The 20,096-nt window shown below is 38.1% G+C and overlaps 3 protein-coding genes across 5 annotated transcripts; 1 reads left to right on the top strand and 2 right to left on the bottom strand.

Moving 5' to 3' along the window:
• Nucleotides 1–6,720: 6,720 nt before the first annotated feature.
• LOC9315701 (heavy metal-associated isoprenylated plant protein 5) lies at nt 6,721–8,766 on the bottom strand. Its single transcript, XM_002879588.2, has 3 exons — nt 8,012–8,766; nt 7,687–7,765; nt 6,721–7,598 (listed from the first exon to the last, which is right to left on the bottom strand). The coding sequence occupies exons 1-3, from the start codon at nt 8,468–8,470 to the stop codon at nt 6,970–6,972; spliced, it is 1,167 nt and encodes a 388-aa protein (XP_002879634.1). The 5' UTR covers nt 8,471–8,766; the 3' UTR covers nt 6,721–6,969.
• Nucleotides 8,767–15,433: 6,667 nt separating this feature from the next.
• Nucleotides 15,434–16,545, top strand: LOC9315700 (zinc finger protein 593 homolog). The gene is made up of 4 exons (XM_002881436.2): nt 15,434–15,540; nt 15,622–15,828; nt 15,981–16,043; nt 16,325–16,545. The coding sequence occupies exons 2-4, from the start codon at nt 15,638–15,640 to the stop codon at nt 16,425–16,427; spliced, it is 357 nt and encodes a 118-aa protein (XP_002881482.1). The 5' UTR covers nt 15,434–15,540; nt 15,622–15,637; the 3' UTR covers nt 16,428–16,545.
• Nucleotides 16,546–16,654: 109 nt separating this feature from the next.
• LOC9315699 (B3 domain-containing protein At4g02870) lies at nt 16,655–19,029 on the bottom strand. 3 transcript variants are annotated; one of them, XM_021030034.1, is made up of 4 exons: nt 17,874–19,029; nt 17,700–17,777; nt 17,395–17,595; nt 16,655–17,298 (listed from the first exon to the last, which is right to left on the bottom strand). In XM_021030034.1, the coding sequence occupies exons 1-4, from the start codon at nt 18,307–18,309 to the stop codon at nt 16,772–16,774; spliced, it is 1,242 nt and encodes a 413-aa protein (XP_020885693.1). In that variant the 5' UTR covers nt 18,310–19,029; the 3' UTR covers nt 16,655–16,771. The 3 variants fall into 3 exon arrangements, with proteins under 3 accessions (XP_020885693.1, XP_020885694.1, XP_020885692.1); XM_021030035.1 differs by having other exon boundaries at nt 17,700–17,954; nt 18,078–19,024; XM_021030033.1 differs by having other exon boundaries at nt 17,700–19,023.
• Between the last annotated feature and the right edge of the window lie 1,067 nt (nt 19,030–20,096).

Raw genomic sequence — 20,096 nt, 5'->3', positions numbered from 1 at the left:
AGAAGGAGCCGGTAAACTCGGTATTAATTGGGAAGGACCTTACATTATTACCGAAGTGGTTCGAAACGGCGTTTATAGGTTAAAAGACCTAGAAGACAATCCAGTCAAGCGACCTTGGAATGTGATCAACTTAAAGAAGTTTTATGTTTAGAAGCTACATGCATTGTTTATGTACATGAACTACGATTTGGCTTGATCCCGAAATGGGTACGTAGGCAGCTCGAAAACGAGTTCAGCTATTAATAAAGTTTTTGTTTTATTTCTTTATTAAAGGAAGAAGGTTCGGCCATGCGAACATACAAGAAATTGGAAATAAAGCGTTTATTCAAAAAAAAAAAAGGCGAAGTGTCCCTCATCGTACACTTCGAACTACGAAATCCTCGTTGACGAGCAGAACACTTCAATTCCTTGACCCGCAAGATCGAGGATTGACATCATGCAGTCCGGAATTCGAGCAAAGTCAGAGATTCCAAGCTCAATCCATTCTCCGGGGTGAGATTCAAGGATGTGAAGATTTCTTGACACCGTAGTAAGCCTGCGTTGCATCCGGTTAATCCTCTTCCGAAGTCTCCTCTTTTCCGACATAAGCTTCCGGTGTTGAAGCTCGAGTGCCTCTATGAACGCCGTCGCTGTTCCTTGGTCTCTGATTGAGAGATCCCTGATCAAAGCACATGGGGCTCGGATCTGAGATCTTAAGAAGCCGCGAGGTGGAGGAGGCTGCCTGTTTGGCTCATTCGGAACATCTTCGCTCATCATTCCGATTCTGGAGAAGTCAGGCATAGATTCTGAACAGCGTAGATTGAACTCCATGCCTGCTAAAATAAAAAGAATGGTGAGGAGTAAAGGGGAGTTGAACCTATAATTTATAGGAACCCCATATCCCTAGCAAGCTACGGATTCTATCCAAGGAATGGAATGATTCGCGGAGAGATTTATGCCCTCGAACGGATCCTGCATTAAAAGACACATCTCGAAGAATATTTGGAAAAGAAGGAAAGTAGCAAATATTTCCATAAATAAAAAGGGCCGAAGCCCATTACGAGTTTTTGTTTTTAAAAAAAAAAAAGAGAGAGAAGTGAAGAAATTGGAGAACATTTATGGGAGAGGCTCAGGAACAGGCTCCTTCATCGCCGGTTTAGTCCTCGAAGTGGACGCCTTGTTTTTGGCATCCACTTCGGAACGATCCCGAAGGCGTTTCCGGCAGTCGCTGGCCTCCTCCTCCAAGTCCTCTTCCTCTTCATCGTCGGATGGAACGGCGAAGACGGGGGCGTTCACGGGGCCCGGGACTCCTCTAGCGCGGAGATACATCCGAAGCATCTTCGGGATCTCAGCAACGGAGTCGAAGTTCCGCCACTCCCATTGAAAGGGATCGCTCTCCAGGGCTCGTATCTTCCTTTCCACCCGGGCGATGCGAGCCTCGAGCGTTTGCCTTTTGAGGCCCAGCCGCTGCCTCTCTTCACATAAGCGACGGTGCTTGTCGGCGACCTAACAAAAAAAAAAAGTGAATAATATGAAGCAAAAAGTTTTTAAGTCAAGAACTTTAAAATATTTACCTTGTCGATGAAGTCGCAAGCCTCTTTCTTCTCCTTTGAAGGGAAGTGAAAGACGGCGTGAGGAAAGAGAACGCCAGCCGGTTCAAATCCGTCGCCGGACAAGAAAAGTGGGCTGCCGGGAGCGATGGGGGCTACTTCTTCGTTTTCCATCCTTAAAATATTTCTCAAGTGAGATTCTATAGTCATGTTTAATAAAGCCTAGAGGTAGGTAAGCCTTTATTTATAATGATTTAGGGTTTGTCTTGGAAACATAAATTCATTAATGGTAGCGTGCCCAAGTGGTTTAAACCATTTTTGGAAAATCGAGAAAAAGCAATTATTACATTAAAAGACGAGCCGTGCTCTTTAAGAAGCGAAAAAGCAACCGTCGCATTAACTGCAAAAGTTTCTAAGGCCCAAGCCTGACAAGTTTACCGAGTTGACTAAACCCGAAGTGGGGAACTCGCTTTAAGCCGAGCTCAGCTCTCGCATTCTAAAGAGAAAGGTCTGATCAGCCTAAAAATCTCGAAAAGCATTGCCACAAGGCCACAAAAGGTTAAAAGCGGACTTTGCAAACCCGCATTTAATTTTAACCAAACCCCCTTGGGTCACAACCTAGAAAGGTTTAAAAGCCTCCTCAGGCAAATATCTTGTTCAAAAGAAAATAATAATAAAGCCTCCTTAGGCAAAAATAAGTGTGAAATTAAGTCTTAAAAATAAAAGGACAATCCCCAATTTAAAGTGGACACAGCCACTACGAAGCAGCAGCCACCTCGGAGTCCGGCTCAACAGTCGAAGCTTCATTCACGTCCTTGGCAGCTGCTTGATCAGATGAAGCTTCCTGACCGCCCTCCACGGTACAACCAACCTCCGGAGTGACCTCCGACACCATAGGAACTACGGGCGGGACAACGTCCTCCGCCCCACTTGAGCCTAGGAATAATAATTCCAGTCAATCAAAGGTGCAAGAAAAGGAAAGGTAATAAATGTCAGGAGCCAAGCATTACCTGCCCAGTCTAGACCTGATTCGCTTATAGGAGGCGATTCGGTGAAGAATTCCTCGAAGTCCTGAGGGTTGAAGGTCGAAGTAGGAAGAGCTGCCAAGCGACTTCGCTTTTCAGAAAGATTAGCCGATAGTTCGGTTCTCTCTTGATCCTCGGAGAAATCTGCGTCATGGATTTGATCCAGCAGGATCAGGTTGCTCTCGTGCTCCTTGATGTCAGATTCCAGGTCAGACCTAGCCTTCTCAGTCTGCATGAATCGGATGGCCCCTTGGATCAACTCCATCCCGCGTCCCTTGACCTCTTTTCTGGCTTTTGATGCCGACCTCGCCAACTCGGAGTCTCGCAATTTGGCGATCGCCTTGTACTTTGCGTTGAGCTCGATGAGTTGGTTGTTCAGGGAATCAGCGTTTGATTCGGACTCTTGAAGCCTACCTTGAATACCAGAAAACTCTTCCTGGAGTTTGAAGTTCTGGTCGTACTGACCCTGCAGCTCCCCCTTTATCTGCGCAAGCTCGGATGTTAAATTGTCGACTTTGTCCTCCAGATCATGCTTGGAGCCGGCAGAAGAACTGAGTTCGGCCTCAAGGGCGGAGAGTTTCTTCGTCAATATGTCAATCTCCTTCTCCCGGCCAATGACCAACCCTTCGTAATGTTCGATCATGTCGTTAAATTCGCTTTGAGCCTGGCGTTATACATAAACCCGGGATGATGAGTCAGTTCGCAGAATGGCAATACAATAAAAAATATACATAAAAGAAAGCGGGACTAACCCGAGATGAGTGATGCGCGTGAAGCAAATAACGTTCACGAATCGCAGGGCGCCATTTGTTGAAATCTGGCAAGATCGAACCAGAACGGGTCTTGAAGCATCGGAAGACGCTGCCTTCTGTCTCCATAGCTGCGAAGAAGGAAGAATTGCAAAAATTGGAATTTTAATAAAGACAAAAGTTTAAAGTGTGTGTAAATCACCAAACCTGAAAGCGATTTGACTTGAGGTACAAGAGCAGGCTTCAGCCTCGAGGGAGCATCTCGAGATTCAGAATCTCCTTTTTTCGGAGACGTGCTCCGGGCGGTCTTTCCACTATCAGGCTGGGAAGAGGAAGACATGTCAACCGGTCGTGGAGGACCCATTGGTTCAGAAGGAGGGGATGACCGAGGTGAGCGGTCAGTCCGGGCCCTTGACTTTTCCCTCTGCGGGGAAAGATCACTACGAGAGGACTTGTCTCTCTTTCGGCGAACCAAGTTCTTAATTGGCTCGTTACTAAAATCATCTCGGGAAGGACGAGGTGAATCACGGCGAGGAGATCGATCCCTCCGAGGAGAACGTGAGTCGCGACGATCACGACGAGGAGTTAATCTGAAGGAAGCGACAGATCGAGCTCCCTCAGTACTGCCATCATCGACCAGCAAGGTCCTACTATAGTCCTTCTTGTCTATAGAAGTCGCGAGAAACTTTTTCTTCTCCTCGCAAGCCTCAGCCATCGGCTTGGAAAGCAACTTACGCTTGGCCGCAAGGGCCCGAGATGACATTCCCTGAGTTGAGGGAGGGGGAGGAATTTGGTGAAGATGACCAGGCGGACTCATCCTGAGTCTGTGGTTAGCCTCTATGAATCGTTCGAGAGTGAAGGAATTCCAAAGGGTTTCCCCTTCAAGAATTATTTTGAAGAATTCGATGAACTCTTCAGATGGGAGATTGGAAGCGATGAAAGCTGCGAAATGAAACAACGATGTTAGTTAATAAAGATAAAGAAACAACCGGGAAAGATACGGGCGACCTAATCTCTACCAGGTTTCGCCGACCACTTCGAAGGGAGGAAATCTGCAAGATTTCCAATCGAAGCGGGAGTTTTCTTAATCAAGAACCAAGGATGATGCCAATTTTCATCCTTGTTTGGAAGATGCGAAATGATGTTCCTGTTGGCGTTAGGATATGCTGAGAAATACCCCGTTTTCTTCGACGAGCTTCTCACGCTTAGAAGCTCATTTAATTCGGCAACTCCGATAACGTAACCGGCCTCCGCCGCAATTGTTATAATGCCGAGAATAGTACGAAGAAGATTGGGGGTTAATTGAGGAAGAGCGATTTCAAGGGCCGCGAGGTATAAAATTAGGGCTTCGGGAAGAGGAAAGGTCAGCCCGCAACCTTTGAAATAAATCTCATACACACAGAAGTAACCATCGCGATGGTTCTCTGGAGATTCTGTGGGGGAAGCTATTTGTGCTTCCGCCATAATTTCCGGCGAGATCCGGCAAAGCTCTCTCAATCGCTCGAGGGATTGAAGAGTACAAGTGGACCTATAGTGCGGACCGGCAATGTCACCGGGGCGGGTGCACTCGTCGTTACTAGAACGCCTCTCGTCAAAAGACGGAGACTCGGGTCTATCGGAATCAGAAGTCATTGGTAAGAAAGAAAAATTCAAGATCCGGCGAAGAAGGGTTTTGGTGAAGGAACGAAGAGAGAGGTTTTGATTAAAGTACAAAAGTAAAAGAAGAGAGTAATGGTGAAAAGAAGTTACCTCAAGATAATGATGAAACTGCCTCGGGAGTCATGTGGGAAGTGGGAAGGTTTTTCCCGTTTTAATAGTAATTAATCAATATGCGGTCATAATGATGACAGATGTCACTCGGTTAAAAATGGCTAGTGCCGAAATTAAAGGAGTGATGAGATTTTCGGCGGGAAATCAGAAAGATTCTCGAGCGCAATCTTTGGCCACTTGAGCATTTAAAGTCCTCCGAATTGGAATAGCACTTCGAAGAACTTGGGGGGCTAATTGTTGGTGTCGGATCCCGCACCAGAAGTACGAGACCAACCAAAGATTGCCACGTAGTCAAGCGGGTGGCCCATAAAAGATGAAGCCCATTGGGCCCATGAACCGAGGGGACGGTCGAAGTGGTTGTCACCACTTCGAGAGTCCGAAGTGACTGCACTGAGATGTGAGTTCGGTGTAGAAGACGCGGGTAGGTCGGTTCAAGGACACTTGGGCCAAAAGAGGCGAGGCCCATGAAGATCAGAGTCAACTCAAATTCGAACGTTGAACATTAAAGCCGAAGAATCAAAACGGACATATTTAAGAAGGAATAATTGTACTTAATTATCCATTTTAATGTCGCTTATCTATGTATAAATATAGAGGCCAATGGCCATGTAAAGGGGATCTTCCTCTCAAGAGAGAAATACTATAGCAATTTTCATATCAATTTTCAAGTTCTTACGTATCCATTTTTTGTCCCTCAAGAATAATCTTTCCCACTTAACAAAATACTTGAGTGTGCGAATCCGACATCCACATTCATGATTTTTATAATCTTAAACTTTTCATCTCCACCATGGATCTCGGTCAATCTCCGGTTCTCCCAATAAAAATCAGTATATATCAATATGTCATGATATTATTTCTTCTAATTATATGCTATTTTCCCGAGAATTCATTCAGACTTTATGTCAACAATGTAGTTGAAATGAATAGAAAAATTAGGTCGTCTCACTAATTTTGTTAGACAGTGGATGCCTATGCGATCAGAAAAAGTGCTTTCACGATTTCTATAAATGGATTTCTAAATGTAAACATAGATATTCGAGTTACATCACTTCAATTATCTTACAAATTTTTTTCTTTGTTAAAGCAAATATAGTCTCTTGACTCTTCTCAAACTACAATGTGACATACTCACGCTATATTTTCAACTCTTAAATTTAGATAAATAGATGTCTTAAGAAAAATAAAATTAGTTGTTTTTTTGTAATTAATTAACCGAAAGAATTAGAAATTATTTCGCTCATGTTTAGTTTTTCATTTGAGTTTACGTACAAAAAATCTACCATTTTTCTGGATAATCAATTGCCTTTTTGTTTGCTAAATTATAGTATGTCTTTAATTTAGACATACTGTAATTAGGACTAATGATTCAAGGGAGGACTAATGATTCATTCAATGACAAAAAGATAACTTTACTTATATAAAGGGTAACAATAATTACTATGTAGATAATAATATCAAATAATATGATTAGTTGATCGAGAAAAAATAGCTTTTCCACCAAAAAATCATTTATTGTTGATAATCTTTTCAAATATTTCGTACAAGTTAATCAATTGAATGATTTTACAATTGAATTTTCAAAGTTAAATCGTTAATAATCTGTCTTGAAGATTAATTTTATTCATTTTTATTTTTGGTGAGAACTGAAAAGATAATTTTATTCATTTTCATAATTTTACACTATTCTTAGTGTTACTTGCTAACACTACAATTAAAGTAAAGTAATTAATTATTCAACATTCCCCAAAGAACTAACTAACTAACAAAGGAACAACGTTACACGTCAGAATTCGCTGGCTCAAACTCGACTTTCAAAAATTTACCTAAGTTTAGTGTTCCCACATTTATGCATAAACCCTTAGAGTTTCTTATATTTTCAATTTAACCCCATTATTACATAACGGAACAACCATTGGGGTTTTCGTCGCTGAACATTCCAGGAGCGTTCACGTTTGGCTGCGAGTACGGCACGTAACTCTCACTCGCGTAGTTGTATCCTGAACCTGGATAACTCTGACCTGCCACGGGATAACTCTGACCTCCCATCGAATAACTCTGACCGTACACGTGTCCTTCTTGCCAATACATCGGAGCCGTTGGATAAGACGAGTACCCATAATAATCCATCTTATTCACCATCGCCACCGGCGCCGGCACACCTCCTCCTCCGCCACCTTCCTTCTTCTCTCCTCCGTCTCCGGTTTCTTTCTTCTTTTCTCCGCCGTCACCAGCTTCTTTCTTTTTCTCTCCGCCGTCTCCGGCCTCTTTCTTCTTCTCTCCACCGTCACTTCCTTCCTTCTTTGCTTCGTTAACTCCGGTGGCCGGAGCTTCTTTCTTTGCGTCAGGAGCGGCGGCTTCCGTCTTCTTCTTCTCGGCAGCTCCGTCATCTTTTTTGGCGGGAACAAGAGGCTCGACGGTTCTTTTGAGCTTCTTAGTGAGGAGAGGCACAAGTTCTTTAACGTCCATTGTTCCTTTCACCGTCACCACGTCTTTAGCTCCGTCAATAGCCACCGTTTCGACCCCTGTTAGATAAATATAAATTAAGTACCATAATTAAATTATTTTTGGTGTTAAAAATTTTAATAACTTCGTTGGTTATTAATCCCTTACCTTTGATTTTTAATATTATTTTCTTGATTTTCAGAATACATCCTTCACAATGTAGTCTGATCTTTAAAGGCACCAAGCTCTGAAACACAAAAAACAATTTAAAAGTCAAATCAATAAATAATTCATAATCATACTTTGTTAGACAATGAAATCTGGATTTACTTTATTGCCTAATCTTTTTTCGTTTAGCTTATCTGCCTAATTAACTAGTGTGATCCACACTACTATTTTTTCTTTTTAAGTTGCTAACGTAGACCGTCATAAACCAGGCGTACAGTAGTAAAAGCATAGTTGTCTCTTGGTCTTTATTCAATTAGATCTATACCTCTTTTGGAGCTGCCGGAGTAGGAGGAGGAGGACCCGCCGCCTTGTCTCCTCCATCGGCTTTCTTCTCTCCAACGGCGGCAGCAACAGGTCCCTCTACCTTTGGCGGTGAAGGTGGCGGTGGATTGGTGAGTACCACCTTTCTCTTAGTTTTCTCCTCTAACTTCTCCCGGAGTTGCACCGGGTCGATCTTTCCGACCACCATAAGCTTATTACCACCTGTATCCGCCGTCACATCTTTCACTCCATCAAAGTGCTTCACCATTCGCTTAATCTTCTTAGCGCAGCCTTCGCAGTGCAGATCAACTTTGTAGACAAAGGCAGCGGCTGCCGGGGCTGCTGCTGCCGCGGAATCTCCTCCGCCGCTCTTTGGCTTGCCGTCCGTAGTCTCGACTGGGACTACGGTGGCTGCCGGCTTCTTCTCTTGTTCAACTTTGGCACCTTCTTGGACCTCTCCCATTCTTGGTTGAAGATAAGGTTATTTTCTAGGTTTTTATTTTTTATTTTTTGTATTTAAAGGATGAAGAAATGTTTGAACGAGAGTAAGTGGAGGCAAATGTGTGTATTTATAGAGAAGAATGATGCGAGAAGATTATTATTTTACTATATTATTGATGCTGATTTTTTACTGAATATTATATGGTTTAATGTTACATGTTGATTTTCGTATGTGTATATTTGTAATTTGTTGGGGGCTGAGGTCAGCGAGAGTGGGCGTTTGACGCCGGTTTGACACAAGTGATGGTACGAGACACGAAGGCACCAAGTTTCTGAACACACATTAATTTAGTCATCCATGGATAATATTAAAAAAAAAAATATTTTTGACGCAAATAGTTGATCAATTTTAATGATTTCTTAAAGGTAACATTGCTTTTGAAAACAAAAAAGTATCATTTCTCAGCTTTGACTACTTGATGACTAGAGTCTAGATTAGCCGAATCTTAAATCAGTTTAAGGTAAAAATACATTCGACCAATAGTCACAATTCAAAGAATATACATCCTACCTTATCAGGAATAAACTTAATTTAGTTAGAAGATTTCACGGCCTTAATCAATGAATACGAACTACAGAAGCTATTTCTTTTTAAGTAGTACGAAATATTGGGATCTTTTTGCTATCTACATATACATTTTTATAGTACTTTTTTGCTTTAATTCTTTTGGATCCGGGTTTGACCCGGGTTTTAGTCTATTCGGATCTTGGATTAGCAATTTAAGGGATGTTGTCTTAATTTCAAACTAATAAATGAAGCCATATTGTCTTAATATCTTTCATATTAATGACCCTAATAAATAGCCGATTTTAATGGAAAATCGTTTTCATATTTATGCTCATAATAAATGTCCAGATTTTAACAATATATACATATATTATGAAATTATAAAAAAAAAACGTATTTATTTTTTTAACAGTATATATATATATATATATTATGTTAATAAATTTGTTTAATATTTTAATAATAAGCTATGTCATTTTTCTTTTACAATAACAGATTAAATATAGGCAATTGCCCATTTAAATTGCAATAAATTTAAAATCAAAATAACATTCTATATATATATTTTTGCAGGGGTTTTTTGCTTTTAATAATTTGGATCCGGGTTTTACTCGGTTTTACTATATCCGTATCTTGGATAAGACATTTAAGGAAATCTAAAAAAAACCGTCATTAATGTAGATAATTACACATATATTTCGGTATAAGCATATTCCAAAAATCTCTCCTAAATCAAAGATGTTACGTTCAAAAATTGTTGCCAAAAATCTCTACCATTGGCTGTCATCCCAACTAATTACTCATAATTATCTTTCCTATATTTCTTTTTTTTTTCGAGATTTGCAAGAAAATTACTCAATTCCAAAAATAAAAGATTTTGAAGATATTGTTACTTGATCAGCAAGATTTTAGGAACTCACTCACCCAAAACCCTATAGTATTCTCAAAACAATATAAATACCTTTCATTAGTCTAATAAAAACTCACCAGTTTTACAGAAAATGTGAAATCGCAGACGTGATGCAATCTGTACGGACTCCGGGAAGAGCTAGGAGACAGTGGTGAACCGGGATCTAAACCTCGCCGACGATGTGAAGATGGTGACGAGGAGGAGATCGTAATTCTTTAGGTTTCGATTGGCAAAACAAGACGATCGGCGATCCAAAGCTCCACCGCCTGAAACGCAACATCGAATTGATCACACCGAATATCTTCAGATTTCGGATATGCTTTTCCGGTGGTAGCTTCAAAATACACGCCGAGAACTCCTTGATACGCTACACGGAGAGTAGATCCATGCGTTTTGCTGTAGCTTTGAAGAAACAAGGCTCAGATCGACGGAGCCGTTACTGTGACCGTTAACGACGGAGTTTGAACTTTCCGTTTCTAAGTTTTTTATTTTGGGTATATGAGAGAGTTGAATAAAAACAATTTGGGCTCTGTAGGTCTTTACAAAATTGGTAGACATGATTCTTTGTTATTAGGTTCTAATACTCTATGTGTTTATTTTTTCATTATGTGAACTAATGAAAGTTGCATACTTAATTTTTTTTTCATGGCAGTTCTAAACATATTATTTTTAATATTTGTGATTATATAACAATAATAGGTTAGTGTTAATTACATGGATCATTAAGGTTTGAATAGTGATAAAATAATTAGAAAATACAAATAAAATAACAAGGCCGGTGCAAAACTATTAATTCAGACCTTAATTATCGGATCAGTTCAAGCTTTAACCCATGTCTTTTTTCTGAAATTGCTAAAAATAAGTAATGTTCTCAAATAAATTCAAATATCAAATCTTCATAAATACATTAAATACATAAGATTTAAAATTATGGAGCAATCTTTTCTAATTAAATTCAAAAATTTCTAATTCAAAAATTTCTAATTGATATATTTAAATTTTTTGGCTTTTGTTTGCCCATTTAGCTATGGTTTTTGAGTTTTTATAAAATAGTTTTAAATATTACGGGACGAATTGTATGACACAGGTTTGGTTAGGTATAAATTTAAAATATCACTAATATATCGCTATAACACATATTAAATCCTCATTTTATTATTTAAAATTTAGCATACGGTATACCGCGGGTAAAATTAGTATAAGACGGGTTAAATCAGCATCTTATTCAAAATCATACAATTGAATCTATTGTTTTTATACTACGTCTATCTATAAAATTTCAATTTTTGTAATAAAATTTCGTCTCACGGTGTATTATACATTTAAATTAAACAAAAAAATAGTATATATCTATAGAGTATCTTAAAACAAAATTTAATAAATTTTTCTAATAAAAATATAGACCCGCGGTGTACCGCGGGTTAACATCTAGTTAGATACAAAACGAAAGTATTATTTTGTTAATAATTAGATAGATTCCATCATAAAAGAATGTTCACCAAGAGTTTGGTCCAAACAAAAAAAAATGGTCCAAAAGCATAAACAAATAATAATAGGTAATATAATTCAGAGTATAAGGGTAAGTCAAATGGAGAGATTAAATTAACTGCTGATTCGAGAAAAATACGAAGCCAGATTGAAAGAACAGTTTTATTCAGTAGAATTTACTTTATAATATGTTAGCAAAATATAACCGTTAGAAATGTAACCTAATACAATACTAAGACATTGAATTAGATCGTTATAACTTCATAAACGAATTACCGGACTAATAAAATAGAAAGAAAAGTGATGTTTTCATCAAATCATTTTTGAATTTTTGAATCACATTATTATAAAAAGAATTTGTAAAGAGATTAAAGATACAGATGATTCTTTTTCTTCTGATAAATGGGTATTGGTTAAAGCCATGATTGTGCAAATTGCATAGTCTTGTCTCATTATAAATGAAGTTGATGGAACCTCCTCTTCTCCTTTTTTTTTTTTTTGTTTCCTATTATTTAGAAATTTCATTAGGAAAGTGGGTTACTACAATTAATAAATAAACAAAAACTTCTTACAACAGATTTAGTTTTAGGAAAAGAAACCAAAATATATAATATTTATATACCACTTGTTATATTAATCCATTAAACGCATATTAAGATCAGATCAAAACTTTAATATGCGTTTAAATTCTAACGGTTAAAATACAAGATAAACGACAAGTCGCACATGGTTTAAATTCTGTCAAGTACTAGTTTGACCGATTTATATATTTGGTACTAGTACATAGAAGAATTCAAGACATGTGTGTAATGTACATATATTAGTAAATTAACACAAAGATTGTACATATATATATATATATATATATATATATATATATGTGTGTGTGTACATTAACATCTATTTATATGCACATTTCAAACAAACAAAAATTGTATATGTTTTCGAGTATTAAGAATGTAATTTCCACGTTTTGTTGTAATATACTATATATATTCGTATCACCAAACCACGGCGCATACACTACTCTACATAATTCGTACAGCACCAATAGCATATCCAATTATTTTTAAAATTCTTACATATAAATTAAAAAAATTGCTCCCCTAAAGAGCACAATTACTGGTTTTAATTAAATGACTTTGGTTTTGTAAGTTTCAGCTTCATGGAAACAGCCAAGAACTGCCTATCTACAAAAAAAAACATGGGCTGCGGTATAGAGACAGAGACATGAGGAATATTGCAATTTTAACTCACTGAGTTTTACACTTTTACTTTTCTTTTGAATATCACCCTCTTTATTGGGTTCGTCAGTCGTGTGTGAGAATTGAATTTATTTGAAAATCTTTCAACTGCATAAACAGTAAAAGGATAAGAAAAGTAAAAAAAAAATGTCTCAAGAGTTGCGTAATTGCGTTTCGTTCCTCCTTTTTACCGGTCCATTTTGTCAACATCATGCATGTTTCATTGTGTTTTGTTGAATTTTTTTGTCATATGGTCCTATGAGTGACGTAATACCTGAGGTGGAAACATATTATTATATACACATGAGATATAGAGTTTGATTGAGAACTTTCTTGTCTATTATCTAAAATCTTTCGTAAAGTTAACGATCACAATGACCACAAACTTCAACGTAAGTTTGTGTTTGTATGTTTGTATTTTGAAACGTTATGTTCTGTAATTTGGGAGTTTAGGGTATAAATAGTCACAAATTTTGTAGCTAAATACGATTTTAGCACATACAAAGATTTGTTTTCGTGTTCAACAGTGTAAAAAGTAGTAAACACGATGTAACACGTCAGACTGACTTGGATCATTTTAACTAATATTATCATACTCACTAATTGCAACAAAATTAGACCATTTTAATTTCAAGTTGTGATTAGTGATTATGTTATACAAGTTTGGAAACATTTCACTACACATTTTAAGTTCAATAACAAATTACTCATCGGTAGTCTACTAATCGACACGGCAAGCCTTTCATATTCCACTTACTCCTCTGACTCTTTATATCTAAGCGAAATCTAAAGCTCCACCGGAGAAATCCTTCGCCTCGTCTTTCCAGCCACTTCATAACTTCTTCTCTCTTCTCCTCATCCATCACTACCACCTCCTCGGCTCGCATCTTTGGCCCATCACCTCGAATTGTTTCAACCCTTTAGGTAATTTCATCCAGCCATATGATGCTATTAATTAGCACTGAGTAATTTACTATAAACGTACACATATAAGTCACCATTTTCTCCACATATTTTTCGGCAAAGTCTCATTGCTAGACTCTCGTTGTAGCTTAAACAATGACCATTCAATATGGTTATAAACCATCGTCATGTACAGTGGCGGAACCAGAAATAAATTTGACAGAAGTCAATAGAAAAAAAAAATAATAGAAGGGGTGCAAAAACATGATTTGAAGATAAGTTAATGGGGTCAACATTAACATTTTAAACAAAATTATCAACAAATACCAAATAATTAAGCCTAATATACAAAATTTTGACTCTCGTTGTAGCTTAAAAAATGACCATTCAATATGGTTATAAACCGCGTCGTCATGTATGTCAGTTTTTATTGCTAGAAAGTTCTCTGTGCATATTTGTCTCTCATGTGAAGGTGAAAATGGTTGTAACATGGATTAAATATTCAGCTGAAATTTTACCATTACACTCAAAGTTGTGAAATATAATTTCCATTCATTTTGCTAGAAAATTATGAAGAAAGGACAAATTAAAAGAAAAATGTTCATCTCAAAAAGATAGCAATGTTAACGAAATGGAGCCTAAAAGTAAACTACAGTTAGAAAGTGAAAGAAAATAAGATAATCAAAATCATAGACAGTAACTTGGGCTTAGGAGTCTAAAAGTAAAATCTATCTGATAATTAAGACAAACATGAAAAAGATGGGGCTATAGAAACGTTTAGAAATCAAATTTAGTGGGGGCAGAGACAAAGTAGAACCAACTCAGCAAGAACTCAATTTTAAACATCTAAATGGATCTCCATGCAACATTATTACACTAATAAACAATATGAAAAGTTTGGATTTGGTACCGGTCTGTTTCACTATCATTGATTTCCTCGGCAGAAGCACCTTAAATTATTAGAACGAGACCCCATCGACGAGCCAATATGGTGTAGTAGAAGTATCTAGAACGAAAAAAGGAACGTCCCACATTTCAAACAAATTGTGCTAACAAATTGGCACGCATTATCTAGCTGGAGGAATGACCCATTGTCCTTTCATGCTCTAGATGTGAATCCACATAAGTACGAAATTCCGATCGTTCGGCTAGTAGGATCGGTTCTTTTAAGGGCATGTCGTCTTATTGGTGACCAAGAAAACTCTAGATGTACAGAAGAAACAAGCTTCAAACATTCCCTAAAACCATCCATCATTGTGGGGAGCGTTAAGAGCATGCAACACAAAACGGCTTTTCATTGCTTTGCTCTCGCTAAAGAATTTATTAGTTTATTGTTATACTAATAAACTAATGGATTCATGAAAAAAAAAATTATAGGATTTACCACTAAATCTACGCTTATGCCACTAATCAGCAGGTCCGGCCCGAGGCAGAAGCTCAAGAAGCTAGAGTTTTATGGCATCATATGTTATAAAGATTTTTAGGGGCATTATTTCCAAAACTGTTCAATAGGTATAGTGGTTAAGCAGGGGTTTGAACCCACTCTGTGCATCCTTTTAAAACGATTTTTTTTTCCTTTTCATTGGAGCATCAATTATCAGGCTTGCTTTAAGTAGTTACATATTCGGGCCGGCACTGAATTTTAGACGTATCTTATGCTAGATCATAGTTTTGCTTTCATAAAATGATTCTATAATAGAAAGTAATTGCATATATCTTAGTGCATTATTTCAGATTTTGGTCTTGAATTTGAGTCTTAATCTTCTTCCGTTGTGCTATAAAATGTAAGCAGCCCAAGTTAATTATTAATGGGCCTATATAAGCCTGTTTATAAAAATGGGCCTGACGCCAAGTCTCAATCATTGAAACCGCCTTTTTTTTAGGTTAATCAATACTTGATAACCGAAACTAAAGATTTCTAGGGTTTCCTCTTCCGCGTCGTCGTCTCCAAGCTCCTCCTGTAGTTTCTTCTCTGAATCGTAAGTTTTCAATTAATCTGCAAATTCGTTTAGATTCTTATCAATGAGTCACTAAATTTGCAATTGATGATTCAATTTCAGTACTTAGGAAGCTAAAATGGGTAGATGTCCGACTAGAAAAGTGAAGAAGAGGAGATTATCTCACAAAACAGCTCGTCGTGACAAATTCGAAGTCAAAGGTGACGATTTGGTTTACACAGAGTTGCGTAAACCGGAAACGGAGATTAAGCCTTTTCAGCTTGATGAGGATTTGCCTGGAATGGGTCAATTCTACTGCTTACACTGCGAGTAAGAGATTATGTGATTTTTACTCTATTGACTCTTTTGGTATATGAAACCTTTTTTGTTTTTGTAAAAAGACAATCTTTTAATTACTCTATATGTTTCTGTTTGTGTTAGATTTTGACCCATTTGTTTGTTTTACCCTTGATATGTTTCAGCCGATACTTCTCCAATGCATCAGTGCGGAATGATCATTTCAAGACTAAGAAACACAAGAAGCGGTATGTGGATTCATCTTCCTTGGCTTTGGTTTTGTGTTCTTGGAACTGTGTTTGGTTCTTGTGCTCGTTTGGAATTTACTGAATTGATGATAATTGCGCTTAATAAGTACTTTGAATCCATCTTGCTTGCAATGTTTTAAGCTATTTCTCTTCACTGACGTAGCTACAAATGTTTTTAGCTCATCTAATTTGATTGCCTTTCTATGATTATATTGTTGCTCTGTACTCAAAAGACTTAATATTTGTGTTTTGTCCATTTGGATTTTTTTGTGTGATTGCAGTGTGAAGATGATGAAAGGACCAGCGCCACACTCGCAACTCGATGCAGATTTAGCCGGTGGAATGGGAATGCCGGACAATGGTCCAAAGCTGATGTCTGCCTGAGAGTTTTACAGTTTTTGTTCCTTAATAGTTAATGGAATCTGAATTTTTGTTGTAAGATGATGATCCTTAGTAGCTAAATGTACTCTCCTAAATTAATGATTCAAGGTTTTTGTCTTTTGCAAAGTATCTATCATGCAGTTGCTGGTTTAGCAGTTTTGGCTTCACTTAGAAGTTTAAGATCTGATAAATCATATATTGTTTGTGTACAACGCATCAGATTCTCTAGTAGTTGGCTTCAGAAAAAACCTAATCATATAAGCCAATACCAATCGCTGTTTGACAAAATATAAAGAACAAACACTACCTCTCTCAGCTGCTTTTATGCGTTTCTAATTGAGATCACATTATGCAGAACTTGTTCTCTTTCGAGGAACCATTGCTTTTGCACGAGCAATCACGCCAAATTGAAGCCTAGAAGCAGAAGAGTCCCATAAGAGTCCTATATCGTCTCTTTCTTTCAAGCTTCTCCTTTGGATGAAATCTTCCAGCCAGCCACCCGTTAGAACATAGGTATAGTATACTGCCAGACGCAGCTTATGTATTGTGCTCGTGTCGTTGTCAAATACGTTAACAATGAGTCCGGCTCCTACTATCTTTGGCAAATCTTCTTCAGGCAGATGTCTTCGAATATGCTGATCGAAGGAGCTACTGGGCAGACTAAGTTGGCCATAAGGGTTAACATCTTTCTTGGTCAATCTCTTCTTGATGGTCCATTGAGGTGCGTTGTTGACAGGTCTAGGGGTAGGCATCGTCGGAACCTCTTTTCCATCTCTTGTTGCCTTCAATATGGATTCAATGCTCCCAAAACAACCAAGAGAAATGTTACTTGAGTCTCCCAAAGTGTCAGAATTGTTTGTGTCATGTTCTTCACCTGAAGTGATAAAATACTCCATAAGACTTTACTATTCTGATGAACCACAACAAGTCTATAACCGAAAACGGAAGGGGAAATCAAGATTTTACTTACCCTGCTGAGAGTCTACGGTTTTTGAATACATCCCAACACCACCACTTATGGAACTGTTTGACACATTAGACATCTTTTGTTGCTTTTCAGGTCTAAGGTCATCTCTTTGTGAGCTCATTGATGCAATATTCCCTCCAGAACCAAGAAGAAAGTTAGGCTGGTCTTCAAAAAAGTCAGGATTGTTTGTGCCATATCCTTCACCTGAAACAGTAAGTGAACATAACATTGACAATTTTGATAGGCAGACACAAACAAATACAAGAAGTCACAAGCAGAGAAGTGAAGAGACATAAGACTTTACATACCCGGCATTCCTAAACGCTGAAGGTTATTATAAGCTTGCTGCAACTTTCTGGCAGTATCAGTGAACGATGTACCTGAATCTACACCGATTACGGATCTATTAGACATTTGTTGTTGCATGCCAGTTCTGAGGCCAACACTGTTCTTGGAAGCTTCAACACCCAAGTAAGACTGACCATTGTTGTTCTTGTTATTTGTACTGCCGCTTACATATCCAGAGGTAGACATCATCTGTATTGGTTCAGAATCAAGAGACCCTGCAACACACAAGAAGTAAAGCTTTTCAGAGAAGAAAACGTATATACAAGTTGTGACGAAAAAACCTCCTCCGACACCGAAAGGATTTAGCAGGTTTTCAGTGTTGATGGTGATGTTATTACTTTCGAAGTCGTAATTTTGGTTTTTCGAGACCGGGCCATGTCGATTTTTTAAGGCTTCTTTGTATCTGTTCATCGGAGAAACAGAGGAGCCAGACGTTTCATTCGGTTCTTGGCTCTTCTCTGTTTCCTTGGATGACAAGCAAGACAAATCTTGAGGGCGCTCTCGTGGTTCTTGACTCGTACGAGCTCGATTCTTCTCCGTCGGAGATGTAGGATCGTCTGAGAATGACATTTTCGTTTACTTTGATCGCAAGAAAGAAGATTCTTTAGTGATCTTTCTCGGTTCTTGACTTCGGTTTCTTCTTCGTCGGAGAGAGTAATCGTTATAACGGATTTACAGAGATACTGTATGATGGATTTTTTTATCTGTTTTGAATAAGAGCTTGTAATTTTATTTTATTTTTGGTAATTCAGGGCATGTAGTATATATGTTGTAAGAAACAGATTAAAATGGCGAACATTTATCTTTCTTTTTCATTCCTTTGATCGTTAGTTTTTATTAGACATGATAACAAAATGAGGTTATTTTCAATGTTATGGAGTATAAGCTCTTTAGATCAGTGGTATAGTTTATTTACTTGTGGATTGTTTGTTTGTGTTTATGTTTGCATATACCAATGTTGTTTGACTCCGCTGTGTAATTTGTTAGGTATTGATTCTTGGGATAAACTCAGTTTTTGGTGATTGAGTAACAATGTAAACAACAGGAAGCTGGGGTTAGTGGACTGAATGAATAGCTAAATGCTACAAAAGATACTCCCCTGTATATGTTCCATCTTGCCTGCGCATGGTCCCAAGATCAAGAAAGATCAACACAGCCAAATCCAGGAGACCATCCACGCTTAATATTCCATAATTGGTTGATCAACATATACATACATTTTTTTTTTTTGAATATCTGGAAGTTCAAGCCTGAAAGCTTTACATCTCCCAGAGACGGGACCCTCACCAGGTTAAATTCATCTCCTTTGGAGAAGAGATCCCTCCCAACAGTACCTCCACCTGGGTTCATATACATACATGATGGCCATATCATCCACTAGCAAAGGCTAATCCAAAATGTTGACAAATGGAAAGGATTTAAATAAAAGAGTGATAATATTATGGGAAAAACCTCCCCGCCAAGGAATCCACCAAGAGTTATTACAAGAAATCATAAATTAAGTGAGCCATTTATTCCAAGGACAAGAAAAAAAGAACTTTTACATAGACAAGAGACTCTCAATGTGATCGGGAAAAATATGCAGGCCCTCTAGAGTTTTGTTTCCAAGCCCATGACGGCGCCTAAATTCGTCGTCTGCAACTCCTTGATAAATGACTCTTCTAACGGTGTTCGTCTTTGGATCAAAATACAGAGCATGAAACGGACCCAACAAATTTTGTGGTACATAAATGAACTCACCAGCATCAGTCACAGAGCCTAAACATAAAGTGGTTTTCGAAATTGGATCCTTGAGAGGAAAAGGTAGAGAAAAATGTTTAAACGACCACTCATGTCTCTCTGCGTCCTCCAAAACCCACAGTGAAATAAAGGCATCATGGTGACTGGATCTATGATAAGCCAACTTACCTTGGTAAGCTAAGAGGAGACCCCTGGGACCTCTCCATGACACTTTTATCATATTGAACTTTTCAGATCTAACATGGAAGCTCATCACAAAGCGCTGAGTACAATCAGGTTTAAGCCAGGCTTCATAGTACACAACCCCATTGATGCATCGTCCATGACGGCAAGGGAAATGTTCAAAGCTACCTTGTAGGCATACACAGGACTTTGTATGTACCATCGATCGGGTCGTATCCCATAAAGCCTACTGAATCTTTCCAGCAGCGTAGATTTAGTGGTAAATCCTATAATTTTTTTGTATGCATCATAAGAGCGGTAATTAGTAGATTCTTCCATGTCTTGGTTACATTCTACGATACTAGGTTGAAATTCTTGGAACTCTTCACGATATTAATAGTAATACCGAACCTTGATGAGTATATAAACATAAGCATCCTTCTTGCTTGCAAGGC

The sequence above is a fragment of the Arabidopsis lyrata genome (assembly GCF_000004255.2).
Source record: "Arabidopsis lyrata subsp. lyrata unplaced genomic scaffold ARALYscaffold_4, whole genome shotgun sequence".
Taxonomy (NCBI): Eukaryota; Viridiplantae; Streptophyta; class Magnoliopsida; order Brassicales; family Brassicaceae; genus Arabidopsis; species Arabidopsis lyrata.
The sequence above is the reverse complement of the archived record's forward strand: the minus strand, read 5'-3'. Positions and strand labels throughout refer to the sequence as shown.